This window comes from Mytilus trossulus, chromosome 4 (assembly GCF_036588685.1).
Source record: "Mytilus trossulus isolate FHL-02 chromosome 4, PNRI_Mtr1.1.1.hap1, whole genome shotgun sequence".
In the NCBI taxonomy this organism is placed as follows: Eukaryota; Metazoa; Mollusca; class Bivalvia; order Mytilida; family Mytilidae; genus Mytilus; species Mytilus trossulus.
In genome coordinates, this window is record NC_086376.1 from 73193263 (window position 1) to 73219227 (window position 25965).

A 25965-nucleotide genomic window follows, 5' to 3' on the forward strand; every position below is an offset into this window, starting at 1 on the left:
CAACTTTAAACAACTTACTCTAATAAATATTATGGAGGATAAGCTATATAATCATTATACATGTATCTATAGACTCAGTAGGTATAACCGTTTCTTAAAATCTTTCAAAGGTTCATGATATCAGAGACTGGCATATGTATTATGAGGGGGGATAGGAGGGGTCCTGATCCCGAATTCCCGGACTTAAAAAAACGAAATCCAGAGGTCCCGAATTTAAATAAAGTAAATTCCGACGTCCCGAAATCCGAAAAAAAGGATTCCCGGATCACGAAAGGGTCAATCCCGAAATCCCGAGCTTAAAAAGACCCGATCCCGGAGTCCCGATAAAGGGCCTATCCCCCCTCTATTATATGTCTCTGATGATATATAACTGCTCCTCTCAGGGGATGTGTTGAATATGAACTCAATTTTTTAAATTCATGTGAAAATTTAACACTGATAAAGATGCGCTCTTCGACTTTGTTTGCCATAAAATATATACTTAACTTTACTTTTCAAAACAATCTGCAAACATTCGTAAAATGCTGTGAGGCAATCAGGTTCTTAATGCTGTCGGAAAATATATTCAAGTCAATATTAGTTAAATGTATTTATTTCTAATATCAAAAATCTATATGTATACTATAAACCGAGGGCATTTCAGTCTAATCAAATCGTAAGTGAGTATTAATTCCATATATCTATGCTAATCAATGTTCTTTTTCTTCATACTTGTATGTATGAAATATTTGCCCCTGGACGTTAAGCTACCAACACTCAATCAATGTATTCTCTAAATGCACCTTGAGGCCCTTTAAAAAAATGGTTTAAACATATCTTCTTCTCAGGCTGTTTCTCTTTATTCTCTCTATCAGATACCGATAGAACTTTTATTTAACATAAAAATTGCGAGTGTAAAAATAACAGAATATCTTCACAGTAAAAAATAGCATCAACAGTGTTTTTTTTATGTCTAAACAATATGTATGTTTACGATTTAAGATACTATTTACGTCTTATAATAGAGCTAAATATGACATGAGAAGGTTCACGGTGTATATCAACTAATGAATAATTGTTAGAGACATTCATTTCTTAAAAAAATGGTATTTGATTTTTACGGATGAGAAGTTAAGCATGGATGCAATTTGTTTACCTCTCATTACAGAATCATGAGTCGTTCCTAAAGAGTAAATAATGATACATCTACAAAATAAACACATAATGAAAACTTGGAATGGATCATAAACATGATAAATAAAAGTGGTTGAAAAAACTCTCAAAATAGGTGCAATTTGCATGGGTACCCCTACGTTGAATGACGAAGGTCGTACGGTGTTCTACAGTTGTTAACTACTGTTATTTTGGTTTCTTGTGGAGAGTTGTCATATTGACAATCATACCACATCTCTTTTAATTTTTATATATGCACGTGTGGTTGCGCTCTTCAGGAGAATTCGAGATTCGCGAGAAATGATGATTAATAAATTACTAAGATATATAATTTCAAACCCTGCTTTTTATAACTTCACACCTTAAAAATTTGATGCAACGGCCGTATTTTGTAAATGCACTGTTCACGAGTAAATGGCAGGCTAAATTCGCTTGCAAGAATACCAAATGTGTAAACAATTTAAAAAAATATATAAATAGCATCAAGAACATGCTCAATCGGACAAAGCATGAATGGCGCGGTATTCTTTCTTTTAAGTTTCAAGAGATATCAAAGCCCAAAGCCTTTTATGATTAGATTAAAAATGGTATTCTTTATTTTCAAAATCGTCCAACGTAAAATTGCATTTTTTTGTTTTTTTCTGTAATACGTCACGTCCACACGTGACAGTGAGTTATGTACGTAAAAGTTGTACACGAAGAGGTTCATTTTGATATTATATATATGTCTGTTGTTATAATGGACCAATACATGCACATTCATTTTAACTTTAACATTTTTTTTTAATATACCCGATTATTGATTCTCCTAACTATTCAGGAACAATTATTCAATCATACCTTTTATCAGGAAATTTAAATTTTAAACCCTTACTCCTACTCAAAACTTTCAGCTAGTTCAGCATTTTCCATAATGATAATCATGAGAATAAAGGAGACCCAGTTGCTGCATCATCACCAAAACCAACAGAGATAAAGCAAAACAGATATACAAATTTAATAGACAAAACTTATTAAGAGTTCTTCAGGTTAATTTAAGAAGTTGCATAAATATAATTCCTTAAATTGAAAATGTATTAACATCATCTACACCAGACATTATTATTGACTATATAGATAACGCTCTAGCTTTAATTTTGAAAATGAGTTGCATTGTCTTCTGAATTGCGCTTCAATAAAAAAAAAATAGAAAAGGAAAATTACTGTGTGCTATGTAATGAATAATGAAAATACCCACATTTTATTTGAACTATGTGTGTGCTTTCATGAACAATTTTCATAATCCATCCCAAATATCTTGAATTATTTTCTTTATTTTTTTGTCAAATTGATAAATTGATTACTAAACGCACAGTGGCAAATATTTCATACATTTTCATGGCGAGAATTAATTACAATACTATGTAAAGGAGGTTGACGAGGATGAATTGCGAAAAAAATTGTACTGCCTTTGGAAATTAAAATTAGGGTAAATTAGGTCACAACGCAGAGTTATAGCCCTTGCATATGGTTGTAATGTTTTGAGCTCCGATTGTTTTAGTTTATATAGCTCTTAAAACTGCATTTTAATATTTGAAAAGTTGTGGATATTGTGACAGGAGGATTATCTTCGTCGTATGTGAGTTTTGAATATTTTTGACTTTTGACAAAAATCTTTTCTTTGTCACATATTATAAACATTACATACACCACAGATGAACATAACTCACTAGGCATTTAAGTGTTTACTATCGTAAAGGATTTATACGGAGTAATTTGGTATTGGACTTTGGACTATGTTGCCCGTAGCGTTCCCTTAGACGATCAGAAGATTAAATAAAACACTTATTACAACACAATGAAATCGGTAGACCTAGATACAAGTGAGGTGATATCTATAGCACATGACGTTATTTATAATGATAATGATGAGTCTATCTCCGTTGAAAATTGTCGCACTGAGAATAGTAATAAACGCAAACATTCTAGTGGCACAGCTTCCCCCAGAATAGCATCTGAAGTTATAAAAGTACCTGTAAGTAAAAAGGCACGGAAACAGACTGGCGAATCGGCAAAACATCCAGAAAAAAAAAGTGCACCAACAAAAAACAAATCTCCAAATATTGATGTCGAAGCAGACATACATATTGATACAGAACTCACTCCCGACACCGTTGTCATGACAAAAATGATAAGTAAATTATCAGCAGATATGCGGACAATGTTTAGTGACGTTAACGATCGAATAAGTACTTTAGAGGAGAAATTAGAACAAAAGTTGACCCAGAAATTTAATCAGATTTTAGATAAACGGGTAAATAGTGAGTCATCAAAAATACGTAAGGATGTAAATAAGATTATAGATGCACTGAGGTCAGATATTGATCAAGATCTTAAAGTAGTTGAAGATGAGTTAGATGGAGTCTCTAAAACAGTAGGTGAAATAGGTAGTAGAGCAACAAACCAAGCACAAGATATTTCAAAAAACGTGATAATTCGAAATCTTCCAGAGGGTCGGAATGAGAACCTAAAATTAAAAGTTGCGGTCTTATTCACTGAGGGTCTAAAAATAGCGAGAATAGGTACATTTAATGTTGAACGTAAAATCAACAAGTCTGGCCGGGATGGCGTAGTTGTTAACTCATGTAAATCAAGAGATGACCGAGAAAGTATCTTGTCAGCTAAAAATAAACTTAAAGTCAGCAGACAATATAGTAACATTTATATACACCCCGACATGACCCTGCAACAACGCATTGAATCCGAAAATATGAGAGTTCTAGCTAAAACTCTGAAATCTGTGAACCCAGATCTACGTGTGAGAGGATCTAGACTTGTTGACGAATCCGCCCGTTCAGATTCCCACAGTAATGTTCGTTCAAATAGGCATCGTGAACATAATAGTCACGCTGGAAGTTACGATCGTCATTCTTCAACCAGCCGACACAGGGACAGTTCTGATTACCACACACAACGTAGTAGTTACAATGAAAGCTTCGACCGCCGATCATCAAGACATAACAGTGAACATTACATACAAGACAATTCAAGTCAATACCATGGAGGGAGATAGGTGAAAATAGGTTTTTGGAATGTCAACGGATGGAGTAAAAATACCTTTTCTGACAATTTTAATGTTCGTTTAAATTCAATTTCATGTTTAAATCTTGATGTTTTAGGTATAGCTGAAACTCATCTAAAGAAAGATGAAGTACTGATTGTAAATGATTTTAAATGGTTTGGTCATAACAGAAATGGCATCCATAAAAACGCCAAGTGTGGGCCAGGTGGAGTTGGTTTTTTAATTAAAAATTATTTAACTGAAATTTTTGATATTGGTATTTTAGACCAATCTTTTGAAGGTATTTTATGGTTGTACCTGCATCACAGGCTGTCAAATTTTAGATTTAATATATGTGTTTGCTATCTTCCACCTGATCACTCTACTAGGCAAGTAGACAAGGAACTATTTTTTGACACATTGATTTCACAAGTTTATGAATTCCAAAATGATGGTTTATTTTATATTTGTGGAGACTTTAATAGTAGATGTGGGGATGAGTATGATTACATTCCTGGAGTCGATTGTATAAATATGAGAAGTATTATAGATTTTACACGTAATAGTTACTGTTCTACATTTATTGATTTTTTAACAAATAGCAATTGTTGTATGTTGAACGGTAGACTTGGTACAAACAATGATTTCACATGTGTGTCATCAAAGGGTCAATCGGTTGTTGATTATTGTATTACTAGCTATGAAAATCTTCATTTTTTTCAAGACTTCAAAATTATTAGAGCTTCGGACCTAATTATAAAATCTAAGCTTAATACGACTGGGTTGGATGCGAGATCGAAACCCGACCATTCTTTGTTGTATTGTGAGTTAAATACACGTATCAGTGCCTCATTACCGTCGTGTCATACCTCAGGAAATCGTAGTCCTGAATTTATTAAGTTTGATGTAAAAAACATACCTTCAAATTTTTGTCACGGAGATGATATACATTTGCGACTTTTAGATACTATCAATGGTCTTGAAACAAATGAAGTATCCCAAGGTAATATTGATCAAGTTTATACTGATTTTTGTGCTATTGTCAGCGAAGAGATGAATCAGAAGTTGCATTCAAAAGTAATTGTCATGTCTGATAGTATGTATTGTAATAAGAGAAAAAGAATTAAAAAACCTTGGTGGAATGATAATTTAAGTGTATTGTTTAATGATATGTGTTGTGCAGAAAAGTTATGGAAAAAGGGCAAATTGTCTCGTGTATCTTGTGTTGAGTTAAAGTCCAGTTTTGTGTCAAAACGAAGGGTTTTCGATCGTGAGGTTCAAAAAGCAAAACGTAAGTACTGGTACACATTGCAGCAAGAATTATTGTTGGAATCAAAAACTGATCAACAAACGTTTTGGAAGAAGATAGGTAAGATAGGAATTGCTTCAGAACGCAAAACTTTAATACCAATGGAAGTTGTAGACGCAAATGGTAATGTATCTTCAAATATTGATGATGTTTTGTTAAAGTGGAAATCGGACTATGCCGATCTACTTAATCAAACAGGTAACCAGGTTACAACGGATAGGAACATTCCAGTCGGTCATAGCCCAGCCGTTTTGACAGAAAGCGACTTTCTTTTAACAGAAGAAATTTCATTTGAAGAGGTTTTTAATGTCGTATGTAAAAGCAAAAGAGGCAAAGCCTCTGGTGTAGATAATATTCCAGCTGATGTTTTATGTAACCAGAATTGTATTATATTTTTACATAGATTGTTTAATTGGTGTTTTAAAACTGGTAAAGTCCCAGAGATGTGGAATAATATAATTATTAATCCGATACCCAAAAATAACATGTCAGATAAAAGAGACCCCTTAAATTATAGGGGTATTGCTTTAGCCCCAGCTTCATATAAATTATATTGTAACATATTAAACTTGAGGCTGTCTCAATGGGTTGAAGATAATAAGTCCTTAGTTGATGATCAAAATGGGTTCCGGAAGGGAAGGAGTACCATAGATCAAATATCTTCACTTACTAGTTTAGTCGATGTTCGTAAAAAGCTACGAAAATCCACCTTTTGTGCATTTATCGATTTTAAGAAGGCGTATGATACGATAAATAGGACATTGTTATGGGAAAAACTCACATCTCTGGGGGTTGATGTAAAAATGTGTATGGCTATTAAGTCCCTTTATAATGGGGTCAGGTGCTCGATCAGAGTCAATAGCTTCAATACAGATTGGTTTACTGTGAACTGTGGTTTAAAACAAGGTTGTCCACTTTCTCCTTTATTATTTAACATTTTCATAAATGAATTAGCTGTATACTTAAAATCATTTGATTTTGGTGTTGACATTGGGGGAGAAAAAGTATGTATTTTATTGTATGCTGATGATATCGTACTGTTAGCAAATACTGAGAATGAGTTACAAAACCTCTTAGATGAGTTATATCATTGGTGTACTGACAACAAAATGACTATTAATTCATGTAAGAGTAATGTTGTCCATTTTAGACCGACCTCATTTGAACGATCAAGTCACGTCTTTAAGTGTGGGGATATGAATATTGCTACTAGCAGCGAATATGCTTATCTAGGACTTGTTTTAAATGAGTCTCTAGACTTTAGTATTACTGCAAAAGCAGTTGCTAGGTCAGCAAACAGAGCTCTAGGTCTGGTTATAGCTAAGTGTAAAGCTATTGGTGGCATGTCATATGACGTCTATAAAAAACTATTTGATGCCCTTGTAAGTCCTATTGTTGAATATGGTGCCGCGATTTGGGGCTGCAAGAATTTCTCATTTATTAATGCGATTCAAATGAGAGCGTGTAGGTTCTTCCTTGGTGTTGGTAAATATACACCTAATCCAGCTATTATGGGAGACATGGGGTGGATTCCAATTTACCATACTCAATGGAAAGTAATTTCCAGACACTGGCACAGATTAGTAAATATGGAGCCAGATCGTATTAATAGGAAAATATTTATATGGGCAGATGAGGTCGGTCTGAAACATAAAATTGTGAAAAATTGGAATTTCATTGTTAAAAAACAATTCACGGAACTTGAATTGTTGACTTTTGTGATATAAACACTAATTTTAATAAAAATATTTTTATTGATACAGTGATGTCAAGAATGATTGATAATTATATTGAAGAGTGGAAATGTATTGTTAGTTCATCCTCTTCCAGACGGGGAAATGGGCGTAATAAATTAAGAACCTATAATATTTTTAAGAAGGAGTATGTTGTTGAAAACTATTGCAAACTGGTTATGCCTTTTTGTGAAAGAAGCGCCTTTGCAAAATTTAGATGTGGGGTGGCTCCTATTAGACTGGAAACTGGGAGGTATGAAAATTTGCCGCTGGAAGAGAGATGTTGTTTTAATTGTTTTAATATTGTCGAAGATGAATATCATGTTATTTTACATTGTCCTGTTTATAATGATCTTAGACAAGTTCTTTTTACTGAGTCTCTTAAAATTGATGAACATTTTAATAGTTTTACAGATTGTCAGAAAATGGTATTTTTATTTTCGAATCAAGATATTATAAGATTATGTGCCAAAACCTGTAATTTTATTCTTAAACGACGCCGAGAAGTTTTATATTGTAAATAATAATGAAATACTTTTGTTGTATAATTTTACCATTCAGGTTTAATATTTATTATGTACATAAACATATTCTTTTAAGTGATTATCGTCTCTCATAAATCTGTACAGATTGGCTTATGTATACAAAATGTATCTTTTATACATGTATTGTGTAATTTTATACATAAGGTGAGACGTAAATAAAATATTGAATTGAATTGAATTGAATTGCAGAATATGCTAGTTAGCTAGGCCACCTTTACAGATCCCTAAAAAAATTGCTGTAAGTGTTAAAAACATACAGTGAGCGTATAGAACTCGTTTCCATTCGACCAGACGTGGCAGCGTACTTATACATCCCGGGCAGCCAAATATACCTATATAATACACATCAGAATTTCTTTTGCGCAACTGCACTTGGCGACTCTGTAATCTTGGTGACTTTATAGTAAGTTACACTTATCTAATATGTGCATCAGCATCAAACGACACGATAAAAAAAAACACACACACAAATGTGTATTTTTAATTTACATATAATTTTGATAATTGCTGTTCGATCTGAATATGTTCTACTCCCATACGCCTCCTAACTTGAAACATTTATCATTTTTTTATTGGGATGTGGACGATGTGGAGGTAATACAAAATTAAAAACAAAAAAGTCGAGGAATGTGTGATTAGTGTAACGATGACGGTGCATTTTGTTTTGAATATCAGATGAGTGTTTTATACATTTTGGGTTATATTATAATTAAATTAATGTTTCTGGTTGCATGAAGTTGCAGTTACGACTTTTATATCATTGTCAAATATAACCTTTCTCATACACATGTATTAGACTGGCCAGTGTTTTAAGTGGAAGTTTAATATTTTATAAGTATTGTTTGTTGTTTTTAGGATGTATCATTAACGTCTGATATTTCTTTTCATTTATACACAAGTCATATAAGACTCATACATTTGGTGATGGATAAATCAAGGAGGCTGTATCTCCTTTTATAAATAATATTCACAGCTATTGAGATATACATATGTGTATTGTTAAAGCAGGACTGATCGACCATGAGTTTCCATACTTCCGGCAAAAGTGAAAGGATTCGCGTTACAATTAACAACCTCGCTGATATAACAACTGAAATAAATTTAAATGAATAGCAAGAATAAAATAAATTGTCAAGTTATTACGCCATGTCATTTACACCTGATTTTAGTTATTAGAGACCTTATTTCACTATTTAACTTCTTTCTCTTTCTTTAATAGAAGTAAACAAAATTAATTTCAATTTTATTTCAAATTAATAAGATTAAGAGTGCTTCTCTCCGGTGGTCAATTTAAGGTGCTAAAATCAATACTCAAACTTTCAAGTTTTATAGGAAAATGTGTCAAAGATCAATATGGACTTGTTACAAGTTAGACAATTCCCGTCCGGGTGATAATTCGGTTTTATGCCCCTAATTAAATCTTTGCATACAAAAGAAAAAACAAATTGAGCAAGAATACAGTTCTGTTTTGTCCATTATCTTCAAATCTCATGTTGTCGGCTTCTTTAATGATATCAATTTGTAAGTGATAACAGGTAGATAAAGGTGTAAACAGGTAAGTATAGTTAAAATTGGTGTAAATATAGGTTAAAGATGGGCGATAATGATGCGCCTCTGGTGTCTATTATATAGTGCTTTCGTGTGATATTAAAACGCTATTCGTGTTGACAACTAGGAGGGGTTTTCTTCCATTTGGGTATTCGTGGGAAAGGCCAAACTTTTTTTATGTAATTTGAATGTAATTTGATATAATTTCTTGTAATTAAAAAAAATGTAAGAAAAGGCGATTAGGTTATCAACTGATATGTGTGCATTATATACGCCTGAAAGAACATTGACTTCCTTACTTAACAATTAGTAAGTAAGGACTGTGTTGATAACATGATCGTCAAATTCAATATTCAATATGTTATTGGTACCTCATCTTGTAAAACATAAAACTCTCACATATTTATATATAGAAATAAGATGTGGTCTGTGATATGGGTGCCAATGAGACAACTCTACATCCAAGTCAAAATTTGTAAAAGTAAACCATTATAGGTCGAAGTAAGGCCTTCAATTCGGAGGCTAGGCTTACACCGAACAGCAACAGGGTTCCAGCTCTGATTATAGCTCTTCGTCATCTTTTTAATAAGCTTTGGATTTCAAATATTTTGACCACGAGCGTCATTGAAGAGACATGTATTGTCGAAATGCGCATCTGGTGCAGGAAATTTGGTACCGTTAATGTTATTCCAAAATGACATACACATACTATAATTATAAAAAATAGAGAATATTAACTAATACATGTGTCGTTGAGAATAACGCGAGTTCAGTATTATAATATGTAATCACAATATTAGCTGTATACAAATATAGAGTTTGCTAGAGAAATGAAAACGTACATCTAAAATTCTGAAATTCGTGTCTCTCCCTACACAAGGCCCATTACAGTCAGGACGACTCACAAATATCGTCACGAAGCCAAACATATTGTTTGTCAATGATATATTACATCAACTAGAATATATATTAATGTTCTCTATTATTGAAACGAGATCGTTTTCCTACAGCCAAGAACATGAAATTAAATTTACAATAGGTGTTATTCAAAACTTATTTAATGAATTAAAAATAAATGATTAAGTCGTTTCGGACTTCACCTGTCTCGGTTAACCCCAGTTTTAAATATCATATATATAAATGTAATTCGTTTCGTTTTATCTTATGGTAACTGTTTAGAAAGTAAATATAGATTGTTTATCTCAATAATAGCCAGAACCTGAAATAAGTAATTATACGTATGATTTAATGAATTTCTGGATTAAAATTAAGTTTTAATGATGCTATCCATCAAGCACCTGCCTTCTTATTTTAGTTTGTAGATGAAAAATAAGTAAAACAAATTTTCAAGACTTTTAGAAAATTACGAATTTGTATTCGAGCTATAATCTAGAGAGCAAAGTTTAGAAATACAAATTTGTGTTTACCAATATACAGGCAGAATACCATATATAAAGCCTTAGCTCTATTTGTGTTACTGTTGAAAATATAGTTGCTCTGTTTAATAAGTTGGCCCCAAGAATACCTACACGTTTGGTATAATTAAGGACTGGTATTTCATTAAAAGAACATAATTGCTATTTTATAAGTAAGCGTTAGAGAGAGAAAATAATGGAATCAAAAACATATTCATATTATTTCAGGGTATGAAACAAGATGATGTCTTGTCCTTGTCATATTTGTTTTTCGTAAATTGTTTTGGTATAAATTAGACCGTTGATTTCTCATTTGAATTGTTCCACATTTTTCATGTCGGTGCCTTTTTAAAGCTAACTATACGGTATGGGGTTTTTCATTGTTGATGGCCGTGCGATTGCCTGTGCATTTGAACTTTGTTGGATAGTTGCCTCATTGGTGATATGCCATTGTCTTATTCATGATTTTCTTTACGACGAACTATTTTTTCGCTTGTAAGGTGTAAGATGTAGATGAATCGTAAATAGTAATTCAGATATCTATTTTTTTCATTTATTCTTAAATGCATGTTTTGTTAGGTCACTGGTCGAGATTACGAAAAAAAGGAGATGGTCGAGTGTGCAAAAAACTACTTTGAACCCTACCACATCAGGGTTCACATATCGATCCCAAGTTAGTAACTTTTATTAGAAGTTGACATGCGTTATACGCTATTTGATTCATTTATTTTTAATTTGTTTTCATATATAGAATTGATATTGGTGCATGATCTTTCGTAGACTCTGTAGAATACCAGTATATTCAGAAATAGACACGCTGCCCCAACAATTTTTAGCTTATTTAAGACACGTGTCTGTTATAGGTTGACTTCAACATGTCCTTTCGCGAATTAGGGTTGCTGTCTCATTGGTGTATACTGTACGTCGATTCGTAATATCTGGACAACAAACTTTAAGTGCCAAAAATGTTATAAAATTAAAAATTGTAGGCAGTACCATGTCTAACACTCTCAAAAAGAGTTTGAAAAATAAATAGAAAGATATATGGCAAAAACTTAAAACAGAGAAACATGTGCGGAAAGGAACTAATTGGCAAGATATGACAATAGATAGAAAGATATATGGCAAAAACTTAAAACAGAGAAATATATGATAGTAGCTAATTGGCTGGATAAGACAATAGATAGAAAAAACAAGACAAGAGATCCCCGACACTATAAACAAACATTCACGATACCAACTTGAAACACAAAATATCCTTTAAGATTATCCTACGTTATTTAACTTTTTGGGACCGATGGTCCTATATATAAAGCATGCCAAGAAATAGAGGTTCCTTCACGATTTAAGTTATAAGTGGAAGAAATATTCTGTCATATTATTTCCATTGGAACAAATAAAAAAGAAAAAAAAAAGAAAAAACCTGTAAATTAATATTATTTTATATACACAAAATTGAACTATCTTTAATGTGATTTATATAAGTACTCGAATTGACCATTTAACAGTACCCTGAAAATCTCATTATAAAATATTCCGATTTAAAGAAAATAAACGTAACAAGAAAAAACAACGATTTAAAGAGATTTCCTTGTGTAAATATTTAAACTCGTGGTTTGTATTGTTGAAGAATTAGGGACTTAAGACTGATGGGCTATTTAATATGATCCGATCAACTTTATTTACTTGTTGAAATTAACAATAAATGAGCTCCCGTATGTTTATAATACTTATTCTATTAAAGACATACTTGTGCAGTATATGCGAACATAAATTCAATTTAAATATTAAATTACTTTTACAATAAAAGGCAGTAAAAATGTCACAAGATTGGTCATAATTATTCATCAAAGTATAATTTAAACCAACGTAATGTCAATATTTTTGTCCGATCTACGTAATATAAATAACTTTCGCATTGCACACCTGAAAACTTGTTTATGCCACTCTGATTCGGAAGCTTTTCATGTGGCTGCAAAAAAAACCTACCCGCCCCTTAAAATATTGTTCAGGAAGTAGTAACTGATTATGATTCAGATATTTTAGAAATTTCAACAAAATTCAACGAAAATAATAGTAATCAATTTAAAATACATTGCAGAACTCATTATTATTGAGGTTTGTTTCGTTGCTGTTACTTCTGTTGCGAAATTGTCTGATACAGAGCTAGTACAAGATTTGAAAATAAGTAAGTCTGTTGAGTTGGAGGCCAAAAACAATCTGTGTCCAGAGTCTGTTGAGCTGGAGGCCAAAAACAATCTGTGTCCAGAGTCTGTTGAGCTGGAGGCCAAACACATTCTGTGTCCAGAGTCTGTTGAGCTGGAGGCCAAAAACATTCTGTGTCCAGAGTCTGTTGAGCTGGAGGCCAAAAACATTCTGTGTCCAGAGTCTGTTGAGCTGGAGGACAAAAACATTCTGTGTCCAGAGTCTGTTGAGCTGGAGGCCAAACACATTCTGTGTCCAGAGTCTGTTGAGCTGGAGGCCAAAAACATTCTGTGTCCAGAGTCTGTTGAGCTGGAGGCCAAAAACATTCTGTGTCCAGAGTCTGTTGAGCTGGAGGTCAAAAACATTCTGTGTCCAGAGTCTGTTGAGCTGGAGGCCAAAAACATTCTGTGTCCAGAGTCTGTTGAGCTGGAGGCCAAAAACATTCTGTGTCCAGAGTCTGTTGAGCTGGAGGCCAAAAACATTCTGTGTCCATGAGTCTGTTGAGCTGGAGGCCAAAAACATTCTGTGTCCAGAGTCTGTTGAGCTGGAGGCCAAAAACATTCTGTGTCCAGGGTCTGTTGAGCTGGAGGCCAAAAACATTCTGTGTCCAGGGTCTGTTGAGCTGGAGGCCAAAAACATTCTGTGTCCATGAGTCTGTTGAGCTGGAGGCCAAAAACATTCTGTGTCCAGAGTCTGTTGAGCTGGAGGCCAAAAACATTCTGTGTCCATGAGTCTGTTGAGCTGGAGGCCAAAAACATTCTGTGTCCATGAGTCTGTTGAGCTGGAGGCCAAAAACATTCTGTGTCCAGGGTCTGTTGAGCTGGAGGTCAAAAACATTCTGTGTCCAGAGTCTGTTGAGCTGGAGGCCAAAAACATTCTGTGTCCAGAGTCTGTTGAGCTGGAGGCCAAAAACATTCTGTGTCCAGGGTCTGTTGAGCTGGAGGCCAAAAACATTCTGTGTCCATGAGTCTGTTGAGCTGGAGGCCAAACACATTCTGTGTCCAGAGTCTGTTGAGCTGGAGGCCAAAAACATTCTGTGTCCAGGGTCTGTTGAGCTGGAGGCCAAAAACATTCTGTGTCCAGAGTCTGTTGAGCTGGAGGCCAAACACATTCTGTGTCCAGGGTCTGTTGAGCTGGAGGCCAAAAACATTCTGTGTCCAGGGTCTGTTGAGCTGGAGGCCAAAAACATTCTGTGTCCAGAGTCTGTTGAGCTGGAGGCCAAAAACATTCTGTGTCCAGGGTCTGTTGAGCTGGAGGCCAAAAACATTCTGTGTCCAGAGTCTGTTGAGCTGGAGGCCAAACACATTCTGTGTCCAGGGTCTGTTGAGCTGGAGGCCAAAAACATTCTGTGTCCATGAGTCTGTTGAGCTGGAGGCCAAACACATTCTGTGTCCAGAGTCTGTTGAGCTGGAGGCCAAAAACATTCTGTGTCCAGAGTCTGTTGAGCTGGAGGCCAAAAACATTCTGTGTCCAGAGTCTGTTGAGCTGGAGGCCAAAAACATTCTGTGTCCAGGGTGTAGTGGTTAGTGCATCTGACTACTAAAACAAAGGTTCCTGGTTCGATTCCCGTTCGTGATGAAAATTTCAGGAACTCAATTTTCGGCTCTCCCTTGACACCATTTGCGAGTATGGTCTTGAGGAAACGATGATAGTCCGTCAGAAGGGGACGATAAATGGCTGACCCGTATTAAGAGAGAGCCATATCTCTTGCACGTTATAGACACCCTTGTAGATTTCGAAAAAAGAGTAGGCTAATGTCGCTACAAGGCAGCACTCGCACTCGCAAAGTGGAAAGGGATTAATATAAGTTGCAAAACTTGTTTCCCAAGCCACTATAAATAAATATGTTTAAACTAAATTCTGTATCCAGGGTTGATTAACTCTAGGACTATTCAGATTTGGATTATATTTAGTGACTTGATTTAGAGCAAAAAATATTTCCAAGAAAATTTGGCAATGAATCGATCATAGTCATTTCCTACAAAGCCTTAGACTTTTATACTAGTTCCAGACAAAGCGTTGAAAAAAAAACATAAAACAAACCCCACAACTGTAGTCCTTTCTTATCGTGTAATTTGATCTGTTGCTTTTTACAGGGTTCTGGAACTTTTTTTTCTTTCGATGAAGTGAAAAATTCACTGAATGAAAAGAAATCAGTTAGTCGTCATGGTGTTAAATGGGGGTGAAAAATTTAGGACCGTCAAAGGTTTTGTTTGGTGCCAGTAGAACCCTAAAAAGGGTTTTCCATTTAAATGATATCCCCCCTGTTGTTTTATAAGGGTAACAGTATATATCTCAACTTTTTCTTCTATTTCAGCTAAAGCAAAGTCTGAGTGCAGAGGCGGACTTAGGGGGGACAGGGAGCCCGGTCCCCCCTTCTTGAAAAAAAAATGATTGCTTATATAGGGAATCACTGAAGCGTGACTGGAGCGGGCCCCCTCTAAGGTCAGTCAGTGGGCCCCCACTTATGAAAATTTCTGGATCCGCCACTGGAGTGTGTAATTTTTCCTCAGTATTCCATATTTTGACTGAGAGTGGATTCGCATGAAGAACGCCTGTTGTCTCTAATTTAATTGATATAATTGATTATCTTTACTCCTGCTTAATTACTGTCTTGCTAAGCCTAAAGACAGGAAGATATCATCAATTTTACATTGTTCTAAGTGAGAGAAAAAAGGTTTAAATATGTAGTTTCCATTTCCAATTATGATGTAATGGGTGGCTGTACGTGTAAAAATTAGATAATTATATCACTAATAAATGAGGTGCTAACACTATTTTGCTGGATTTTTCCCCAATCGAATTATTTTGATAATATCTTAGGGGTATTATCTATATCAACTGTTTATTTCACTCTATTTACTAAATCTTTCAAATGTCCTTGTTTAATTTAGATTCCATTTAATTAATTCGTGGAAAAGAATTAACTTTTCACACTGAGGTAAATTTTGCGCAATCGTAAAACAAATTCGTGCAAACTAATTCGCCGCTAAATATGTTTTAGTAAGTCGGTTTGGTCTAAAATAAAAATAAATAGTTGATAAAAGGAAACAACTCTTATAAGTAATAACAATTAGAACTTTTTCGAATAAAACTGCGAGAAAACTGTCCGATGATATCTTTTGTATTTATTTATGTATCTGATTGTTTACAATTGTTTACAATTAGAAGGATATCGTCTTGAAGCAGTTACTTTTCACTGTATTTTTTTTAAAGTAGATTATTACAAGCAATACTAGACTATCATATTTTAAATATGGAATAAAGCAAAATCTGGATATTCTGATTAGTAAACATTAACAATTATATATATAATTATATCACATCTTATACCAACTTAATTTTTCAACATTTAATACACACTTGTTTTATTTAGAATAACGACTCAACACCTAAAACTTTTTTTCTCTCCAAAATTATCGAGTATATATGCGAAACTATCAAATTTGAATACGATTTGAATGTACTGGAACAACAGATACTCCACATCAAGGATTTGTAAAGTTGTATTTGTCTAACTATACAAATCCTTGTCCACATGAACCACTTTTAATTATTTTTAAATTTGATAATGTGTCTTCTCTTTTTGCCATTTCCAATATAGATTTTTAAATTTGAAAAAAGCACAACATACATTACTATTTCTAAGTAAATTGTATTACTTATATAGAGCTTTATTTTATTTTGCTTTTGGAATTGCTATACTGACAGAGTGCCTGTAGGATAATAAGAGTTGTGACGTGAAGGGCGGAGTTTGGATAATTTAATCCAATCAAATCAAGCCCGCATGATTTAGAAATTATAATTGAAATTACCGCATTTAATCACCCATATCAATCTATTGTACATCAATAAAATAAATACTGAGATATCGCTAAATGACACCATACCAACACTTTTAACTCAATAGACACTCTTAATTCTCTGAAAAAAAGTTGTTCTGCTCAATTTTTATTTCAATGATGAATATAGGAGCACAACATCCGTTAGCTTTTCATCAAGGATTTTGGTCATTTCCAGGATGTGGAGTACATCCTGCGTTTCTTCAAAGTCAGTATTCAAATCTTCATGCACATCATACTGGGAGTTTCGGCAGCAAATCTAGTGCTTTTACCATTGACGCTATACTAAACAGGGATCACGTTGAAGATAAACAATGTCCGCCTTCAAAAACATCCGAAGTTTACACATCTAGTCATGGGAAATATAAAGATTCAGATGAGGTTCAAAGAAGACAACAGCGTCTTTTTGAAGCATCGCATCCTTACCTCTCACCCAAAGATAAAGTCACTCCTATCAAGAAAGTCACAGAGTTTTACGGTAGGAATTCATTATTATCTTTTTATTATTATTATTATCATCATCATAAATATTATCATTGATAATATTCGCATGAAGCAACAAAAATAAAATTAAGTTGATCGAACTTGAGCATACATTATGATTTTAATACTTTGCTGCAAGAAATACGATAACATTTTAATGTTTCTCTTTTATCAAATGAGGTAGAAATCCTGAGAAAAATGCAAATGTATGCAAACGATAACAGAGGGGTCATAGATATTTTTACTTTTGTAGGAACGCTTCATAAAACATGCATTTGCTTGCATCGTATATTGCGGCCAATTTTTACTATGAAATCAGGTTTTTGGATGGTTCGCTATTAAATATATTATATTTTTTGGGGGAAATATTTTTTAGAAGGTTTATAGTTGCAAGGCTAATATAGATGGTAAACATTGATACAAAAGCATCAGATAATTTAAAGAAGATAGATTAATATATACAGAGGGATATTTTAAACATATTCCATACAAAAAATCATCAATTTGTTTGTTTCAAAAATTCGAGAAAAAAAATTAAAATTAAATTTTAGTGTCTTCTTGGCTGCAAAGTAAAAAATGGTTTGAGTTGTTGCGCTCATTGTTGATGACCACACAATACCATACAGTCGATTAATATAAATCTGTTCTTAGATATGCGACTTTGAAATCTGTCAAATTCCAAAACATTAATATTTTTAGACACGCAATTCCGTTAAACAATATCTATTAAGGACATATGCACCTCACTTTTTTACACAGTGAGAAATATTTTTCTAGCTCACTTTGGATTTTTTTTAATGAAAATATCTAAAAAATAAATAATAAAATTTATTGTAATGAGTGAAAATTCAAGATATCAAAGTTTCGTAAGTTAATGAGGTGTTGGTAAGAAACAAATTAACTGGTATCAAATAACTACTAACTCGATAGTAGAAAGAGAGCGTTCCCTCAAGCTCTTACGGTTATATTTAGTGTGAAAATAGAAAATAGTATATTAGTTTCCGATTTAATAAATGTCATGCTGATTTTCAATTTGTTTGAATTTGTATAAATTAAAAAGTGTGGGAATATTGTATACTTTGTTAAATCAAGAAAGAAATGTATATTCGACTTTATAGAGCATTGAACTTTTTGTTATATGATAGGTGAAAAACGGTGTTTGGATTCAATTATAATTTTCTTCTAATTAAATAGCCCGTATGGGGAGATACTAAAATATTCTCTGAAATAATATTATAGTTTTGAAGTTCCATGTATGGGACTGAGAACTTTCTACCTCCAATTCAGTTCAAAGTACGCAAAGTAAAGTTATTCGAACCACGAAGACTCACACCCATTCATTTTTTGAAAATTCAGTGCCGATAAGTTTTAAATTTAACATTGCATTTTCAAATTTGCATTTCCATCGCGCATACAGAGTAGACATATTATCATATTCAGAAAGTAAAAAATCTAATATTTAGTCTTCTCCAACTCTTCAGTTTATTATCAGTTAAATATTTGGAATTTTAAAGGAAAAAAGATGAATAAATATATTTGAAAATCAAATGACCCAATTAAATAGGAAGATGGAGATATAAAATGATAAATAAAATGTGCGTTAAAAGGCAACTGAAAACATAAATACTTCCAAAAAAAATATCATTTATTGGTTCCACGAAATTTGTTTTAAGGATGTTCGGTTGACATGTTTTGTAAATTTTGTCAGATATCCGAAATCCCCTGGTTTTATCTATTAGAATGCCTTAAAAAAAATTGCCCATTGACCTCCATTTTCCTTTTCATATATATTTTACATTTTTAAAGGCTAAAATTCTAAGTAAAACTCATAAGAAAATTACTGAACTGCACTTTCCATATAGAAAATGATTGACGAAATTAACCACAATCCAGAAAACATGAAATATATTAACCCTTTTTATAAGAGTACAAAAAAGGGGCAATCAGTAGGAGCTCGCCGAAGACATGCTTAGAATTTCATGTGAACGCCAGATTTGCATTATGTATACAAATCGAGACTCGTTAGTGGCTCTCGCTAGAATCAAAACAGTTGAAAAGCTAGATCAGATACCAAGTTGGAGATAATTGAAAACCGAAATTCCACAAAAGTTGTGGTCTATGCGGTTATGGTTATCTTTTCCACGGGTTAACAAATCCTCAGTGTTTTGAAAAACAAATGTTATATTTTTAACTTTAAATTGAAATTAAACTAATAAAAAAATCCCATATCCACGACTTAAAATAAAAACAGAAGAAGGAAATGCATCATCGAGGTAGAAACCCAACGAAGCACATAAACTATAATACCATGCAGAAACCAAAAAAACATTCGGAGGTCGATAGAGGTCATACATGCAGTCTTAAACATTAGACAATCTAAAGTTCTAAGAGTTGTGAATTTAAAAACTGCACAGGAACACTAGGCAGGGCGAAAATATCTGTAACAAATATATTAATCAAACTCTAATCTTCGCCAGTGAACAATAAAAAAATAAAAATTGCCAATGAGACAACTCATTACCAGAGACCAAATGATAGAAGTTAAAAACTACAGTTCATCGTATATGGTCTTCAACAATGATCAAAACACATGCCGCAAAGTAAGCTATAAAAGACCCCACGATGACAAATGTCAAACAATTAACACTAGAAAAATAACGGCCAGATTTATTTTAAAAACAATAAACAAAATACCAAATTGATATTCAGTGGTATAACTCTTTAGAAAAAAATAATGAAAAAGCTTTTCATTGCTATCTGTGTACATTACTTACTCACTTGTTCATTTGTTTTTATGTTGTTGTTTTTTTATTGCCGTTTTTTTTTCTGTTTTGTAGTTTTCTTTTTTGAAAGCGGATCAAAACAAATAGTTTCCTTCTTTCCTTTTTCAACCAAATATTGCACAGACATTATATTATCCGATAATACTTGTAGTTTCATTTAATAAACACGATTAACTGTTACAGTATATGGTATCATTTGTTAGGTCTGAAGTGTTTTCTACATGCGAACCATTACAATATATGCATACAGATTAAATAAGATAACACTATTATGAAGAGAATGATTTAATGAGTCTGTGAATGCCGTAATTTCATGATTTGAAGTGGTTCTTCAAAAATGGAGACAATGAATTATCTTTTTGAATTATAGTAAATAAGAATGTGAATTTGTTTGCATAATGACCTTCACGACATTATTGGCCTCTGCTTAATTAATTTTGCAAAGTAACAAATCATCGCTGGTTAAGATTTATAGAAAATGCTTTCTTAAAAGTAAGCGGAAAACGTGTTCTAACGGAATGGAAAGTAAGTTTGCATTTTCTTACGTTAAAGGATCATAGGTTATTGGAAAGCTTCATTTTGGCTGAGATGGAAAGTCCTGAGTATGTACGTGTTTTGGTGTTGGTTTCGCGTGTGTAAACTGTTAGCTGAATGTTGTAAGCGTGTTTTCTTGCTACGGGATATGGTTTTGCGCATTAAGTATATTCTTCAAGTGCGAATAACATTTGTCGAAGGTATTTCTTAATGAATACATCGAAAAGGTCTTTGAACGTTACATAACTTTCACGTGGGAATTTTCGTTTAGTAATGATGCAAACTAAAGCAAAAGAGAACTGTATAAATATAAAGGAGAGATCAACAGAACTTCTTTTAATATACTCTATCTAGTAAATAAACGATTTTTAATATTGCTGCGATAATTATATAGTTTTAATAGAAATATGAATACCTTTAGAGATTAATAGTTATTTAAAGTTTGTCACTTAGTTTTTTGGTTACTTCCCCGTTTTGTTCATTCTTTTCTGCGACAATTAATTTTGAAAGTTTTAAAAGGTTTGCAAACACCATTTAGAACGTTTTACAAAGTTCTGAGCAAACATCAGGTGTTTTTAGAATATTGTATTTTCGATCTCTCTAAAATGACATTAGCCTGTTCTATAAGTTAATTACACGCTACTCCTATTAAATACACACAGACCTATGTTCTTTTTTCTTCATACCCATTGATCATATTTTCACAGTTTGGGAAAGAAAAACTAGAGTATATTTGACCCGGAATATTTTATCAATAATTTTTTTATATTTTCATTTAATATGAGTAAATTGTTCCCTGTCATTATCTCTGAGATAATCAAATATTGCCGGTATTTACCAATGAGAACGCAGGTGACGTGTTATAATTAAGCCGACCACGCCCCCTTTACTAAAATGTTATAATTAAGCCAACCACGCCCCTTACCCAAAATACAATGCATTGCCTTTTTGTCAATTTGGAATATCAATACGTTGAATAATTTAGCATTTAAATATACCCCTCAAAGATACGAAGATGATTATTAAAATTAAATATTACTTTAATTACTGGATTGAAAAGTGAATTATTTCAATATCTGCAGATGGTCTTATTGACCAGGCAATAATTTCTATAAGTCGTATGTTTGGTTATTGAATAATTTCTCAAAATAGAAGTATAGTCCCTGGTCATGGACTTTTTCTTTCAAATATCTATATATCTTTTTTAAAAACACTGTTTAGTTGATGAAAGATTCCCTTGTTTATACAATGCTTTCGAATATCATTTTGATCATTTTTCATTGATCTTGAACATTTTTGTCGTCTTTATATTTATAATTGCTGGTTGCTTTACGCCGCATTAGCACAAAAAGGCTATATCGCGGCGACCTTTATATCTATAAACGCATCTAAATAGGAAAAGAAAATAGAAACAAAAACAAAAAAGATGGTAAATAAGAGACACACACTTCATTTCAGTGTTTTCGCAATTTTTTTTACACATTTTTATTTTAATCATTTTGAGGCTGAGCGCTTGCATCTATTACTTTAACTCTGTATATCGACCATTGGTTATTATTGCGTTCGGATGCTTTCGATTTGACATATACGATATATAATTATATAAGTACAGTAGACGTCTGCATTTTATTTCTTGATTAAATTCGTTTCTATCTCAATTCATCAATATATTGTTGTTTTGACAATGCTTTCTAAGTTATAAATGTTATTATATTTCTAGACCGACCAGATAAAGAACTGAAAGGTGACTGGAAACAAGGGAAAGGAAAACGAGTGAGGACCATCTTTACTCCAGAACAACTCGAGAAACTAGAGGCTGAATTTGAGAAGCAACAGTACATGGTCGGCACTGAAAGGTGAGTCAATGTTAAAGTGTTGACTGTTTACATTTGCGTGTGTCCTTATGATAAGTCTTGTACTATATATTCCTTTTTATTGTCTCGATCATGTAACAACTGTGCTTTGGCTTTGTGCTGATGTTTACTTTCTATCGCGTTCTCTTGTTTGTGCTGACGCAATATTTCTTTCATATATACATGTACATGCATAATTTTGTAAATTTCTGTGCCAATTGGTCTTGTGAAAAGTTGTCTCATTGGCAATCATACGACATCTTCTTTTTTTTTTATATATTATTAGGATTAGAGTTTTATTGGTATTGTTGAATTGGTGTGTCATTGAATACTTGAGTATAACTGAAAACTCCTGTTATTTATTTTCGAATACACATATAATTAGCAGAAAAAGGAGAATATTGATACTCCGAGAACAACAATGATGAAAGATACATGCAAAAGTTTCGGTACAAATGTTAAAATTCATATTCCGTTTAAAATAATATAAATGAATAAGTTCCACGAACCATATATAATACTGCTAACAATTAGAAAATCAAACGAATCAATAAACGTTTAAAATCAGGACTAGTAAAGGACTTCTGATAATACCTATTCACGCACATATGATAAAATGTCATTTCAATTCAAGGCCGTAGCGCATGTTCTTTAAAAGTGAGGCATTTCGCCGAGCGGAGCGAGGCGAAAAATTTTTGGGCCCTTTTTTTTAGGGGGGTTGGGATGCATGAAGCTTATTTCAGCATTACTATCTATAATAAAAAAACAAAATATATATAACAGAAATGCGTTTTTTTTTAGCTAGCCTAGTAAGTAACAAAACAAGTTTCAACTCTGTTGGTCAACCAAAACTTTCCGATTCTCCTATGACCTGTACTATCAAAAAGCTTCAACACACGTTCTGATGTATATATATATATATACATATTTATGTCCAACAGCAAGTTATAAACTTCTAAAAGACGAGAACATATTATAAGTTTTAAGTCATTGGTCTGACCTACCGTTCGGGGTTCGAACCCACGGCCTACCGCGATATAATCAATGGAACACGCTAGCATACAACCAGACAATGCTAATAATAATAATAAAACAAAGAAACACACAAAAGATATTTTCAAACAATGCCAAAAATAAATTTCATACTTTTATTAAAGATAAATAAAAATCATGAATTGCCTTATACATTAAAGACTTCCATATAAAAGGCGCTTCACGATTTTGTTAAAATTAATTATAAATAATCATTATATTTTTGGTCAATGATATATTTTATCGATTTGCATTTGCGGCATGTTTGTTGTTCAGTGTGTAAACATTGGTAGTAGATTCAAAAATAAACCAAGAAAGTTATAAGCCAGCGTTACTTATTGGGGTGTTTATACTCATGAGTTTCCCTTTTCATCTTTTTTTCTCTTTAAAGAACCCGTCTTCAACCAGTTTTGTAACGACATAAATAAGATTTGTTTCAATTTTTGTATTTTGATTTGTAATCGGGACACTTATTTTTGTTACCGTCACCGCCATGCATGTAAAATGATTATAATCAGAATCGCTGCTGCAGATTGGAAACACTGTATGTAGTGTGCCGGTAGATAGTTTGAAACTTGAAACTCGCATATTGATAATGTAAAATACGTGAAATTAAAAAAGAAATACACTTCTAAAGTTTGATCGTCGTTTCAAAAGTGAGGCATTTGCCTCATTTGCCTCCATTACGCTACGGCCCTGCAATTCTTTTTTCAGATACTATCTAGCCTGTTCTTTGAACCTAACAGAAGCCCAGGTGAAAGTTTGGTTTCAAAATCGACGTATAAAATGGAGGAAACAAAATTATGAACAACAGCAGGTTAAACTTTCCCAACTGACAATGTACAAGGATGACGACGCAGATTCAGATAGTGGACACAGTGAAAACGGACAGACATTCCATAATTTGACGTCGGACATGACACCTCGGTCTGTATCGCCATACTAATGAAGAATGTGATATTTAGATGCGTATATTTATCTTCAATAATGGTAGTAGCATAACTACCCTGTATACTGTAAAATGATATTATGAGACCAGAACCGGCCGAGAATATCAGCTGAGTGTGTTTGGTAACCTGACGTTAACTGTGATCGTTATTCAAGATTTGTTTACTGTGTAAATCTTTTAACTGTAAATTAAACCTTAATAGTGCTATAAAATATGTAATGACAGAATGAATGAGACTGAAAGATTATTTAAAACTTAGATTTATAATTGTTGTTGAAATAATAAATTAAAATGATTTTGAACATTGTAGTTGTTTCCCTTAAACTGTCTTTACTAATTTGAACGCACTATAACGAAAGCCTGTAAGGTTAAATGTACTCATTTCTTATATCATGTGGACCAGAATTAAGTCTTGGAGCTTTTTTTCTCCACCGTTCTTTGTTTCTAACGAATGCTACTTTTTCGATATACTCGCATATGGTGATGAAAACAACATGATAAACATCATACCAGGTTAGGTTGGAAGTAAAGCATAATACAGTTGTAACATGCTTCTTTTTACATCAGAAAATGCTATGTTAATATATTGAACTGTGTAATTCAACATTCTTAACATTAATGCATGAAAGGTTTGATGTAACAGACCAATTTAAATGTGTTTACCGGTAGACAAATTTGAAGTATCAAATAAGTTCTTAAAACATCTACGTTTCTTTTTCATGAATTTTCTTTAGGATCTCATTTCCATAAATAAACAGTAAGATGGTGCTGACATTAATTTGTTTATTGGTCTTTTATTTGGATAATGACCAGCATGGAACACAGTCTTTAACATTATTGAATGATTGTACACTTAAGTTTGCTTCTAATGTGGTTCCACGGCAACAAAAAACAATAATGTCTTCATTTAACGAGAAATAATGAAAATGAAGTGTCTGGTTCTGTGGACATAATTAAAACATCACTCAATAACGTAGAACTAATGATCAGGGTCTTTGACGGATCAGCTAATTTCCCGCGTTAAATATGGTCGCCATGTCAGCCATTTCATTTGACGTTTTTAATAAAGACGATTAATGACAATGAGGCTGCACACTCCTGTTAATTCATTTACATGCTAGACGACTTAACTTTCCATTATTTAGACGTCTAGCGACATTACAGAGACAGAGACAGTAGCAAGGCTCAAGTAGATAATATTGATAAATGTCAGATGTAAACAAGGACATTTTGCACGCATTTTAAATTAAAAGAAGGAAATTGTAAGTTTAGAAATTGCGAATTCGTTCTTTACAATTGAAGACATATGAAGGTTTTATTTAAAGACAACGTATGAACTTTTGGTATTAGAATTCAAGTTATCGCTCGCTAAAATAATAAGCTTACATTGTGATTATTTACAATTGAATTGATGAGTTTCTTGTCGAAATATACATTTTACCTTCATATCGTTCTTTTGGCCCAACTTGGTTTTTTTTCTCTCAAGAAAACGAACGCGGATACATTAAGTATATAAAACAATCTTTTTGTTTTGTAAACATA

The 25965-nt window shown here is 33.0% G+C and overlaps 1 protein-coding gene across 1 annotated transcript; it reads left to right on the top strand.

Moving 5' to 3' along the window:
* Nucleotides 1-16805: 16805 nt before the first annotated feature.
* LOC134714163 (homeobox protein notochord-like) lies at nucleotides 16806-24728 on the top strand. The gene is made up of 3 exons (XM_063575403.1): nucleotides 16806-17267; nucleotides 22310-22445; nucleotides 24189-24728. The coding sequence occupies exons 1-3, from the start codon at nucleotides 16907-16909 to the stop codon at nucleotides 24418-24420; spliced, it is 729 nt and encodes a 242-aa protein (XP_063431473.1). The 5' UTR covers nucleotides 16806-16906; the 3' UTR covers nucleotides 24421-24728.
* The last annotated feature ends 1237 nt before the right edge of the window (nucleotides 24729-25965 follow it).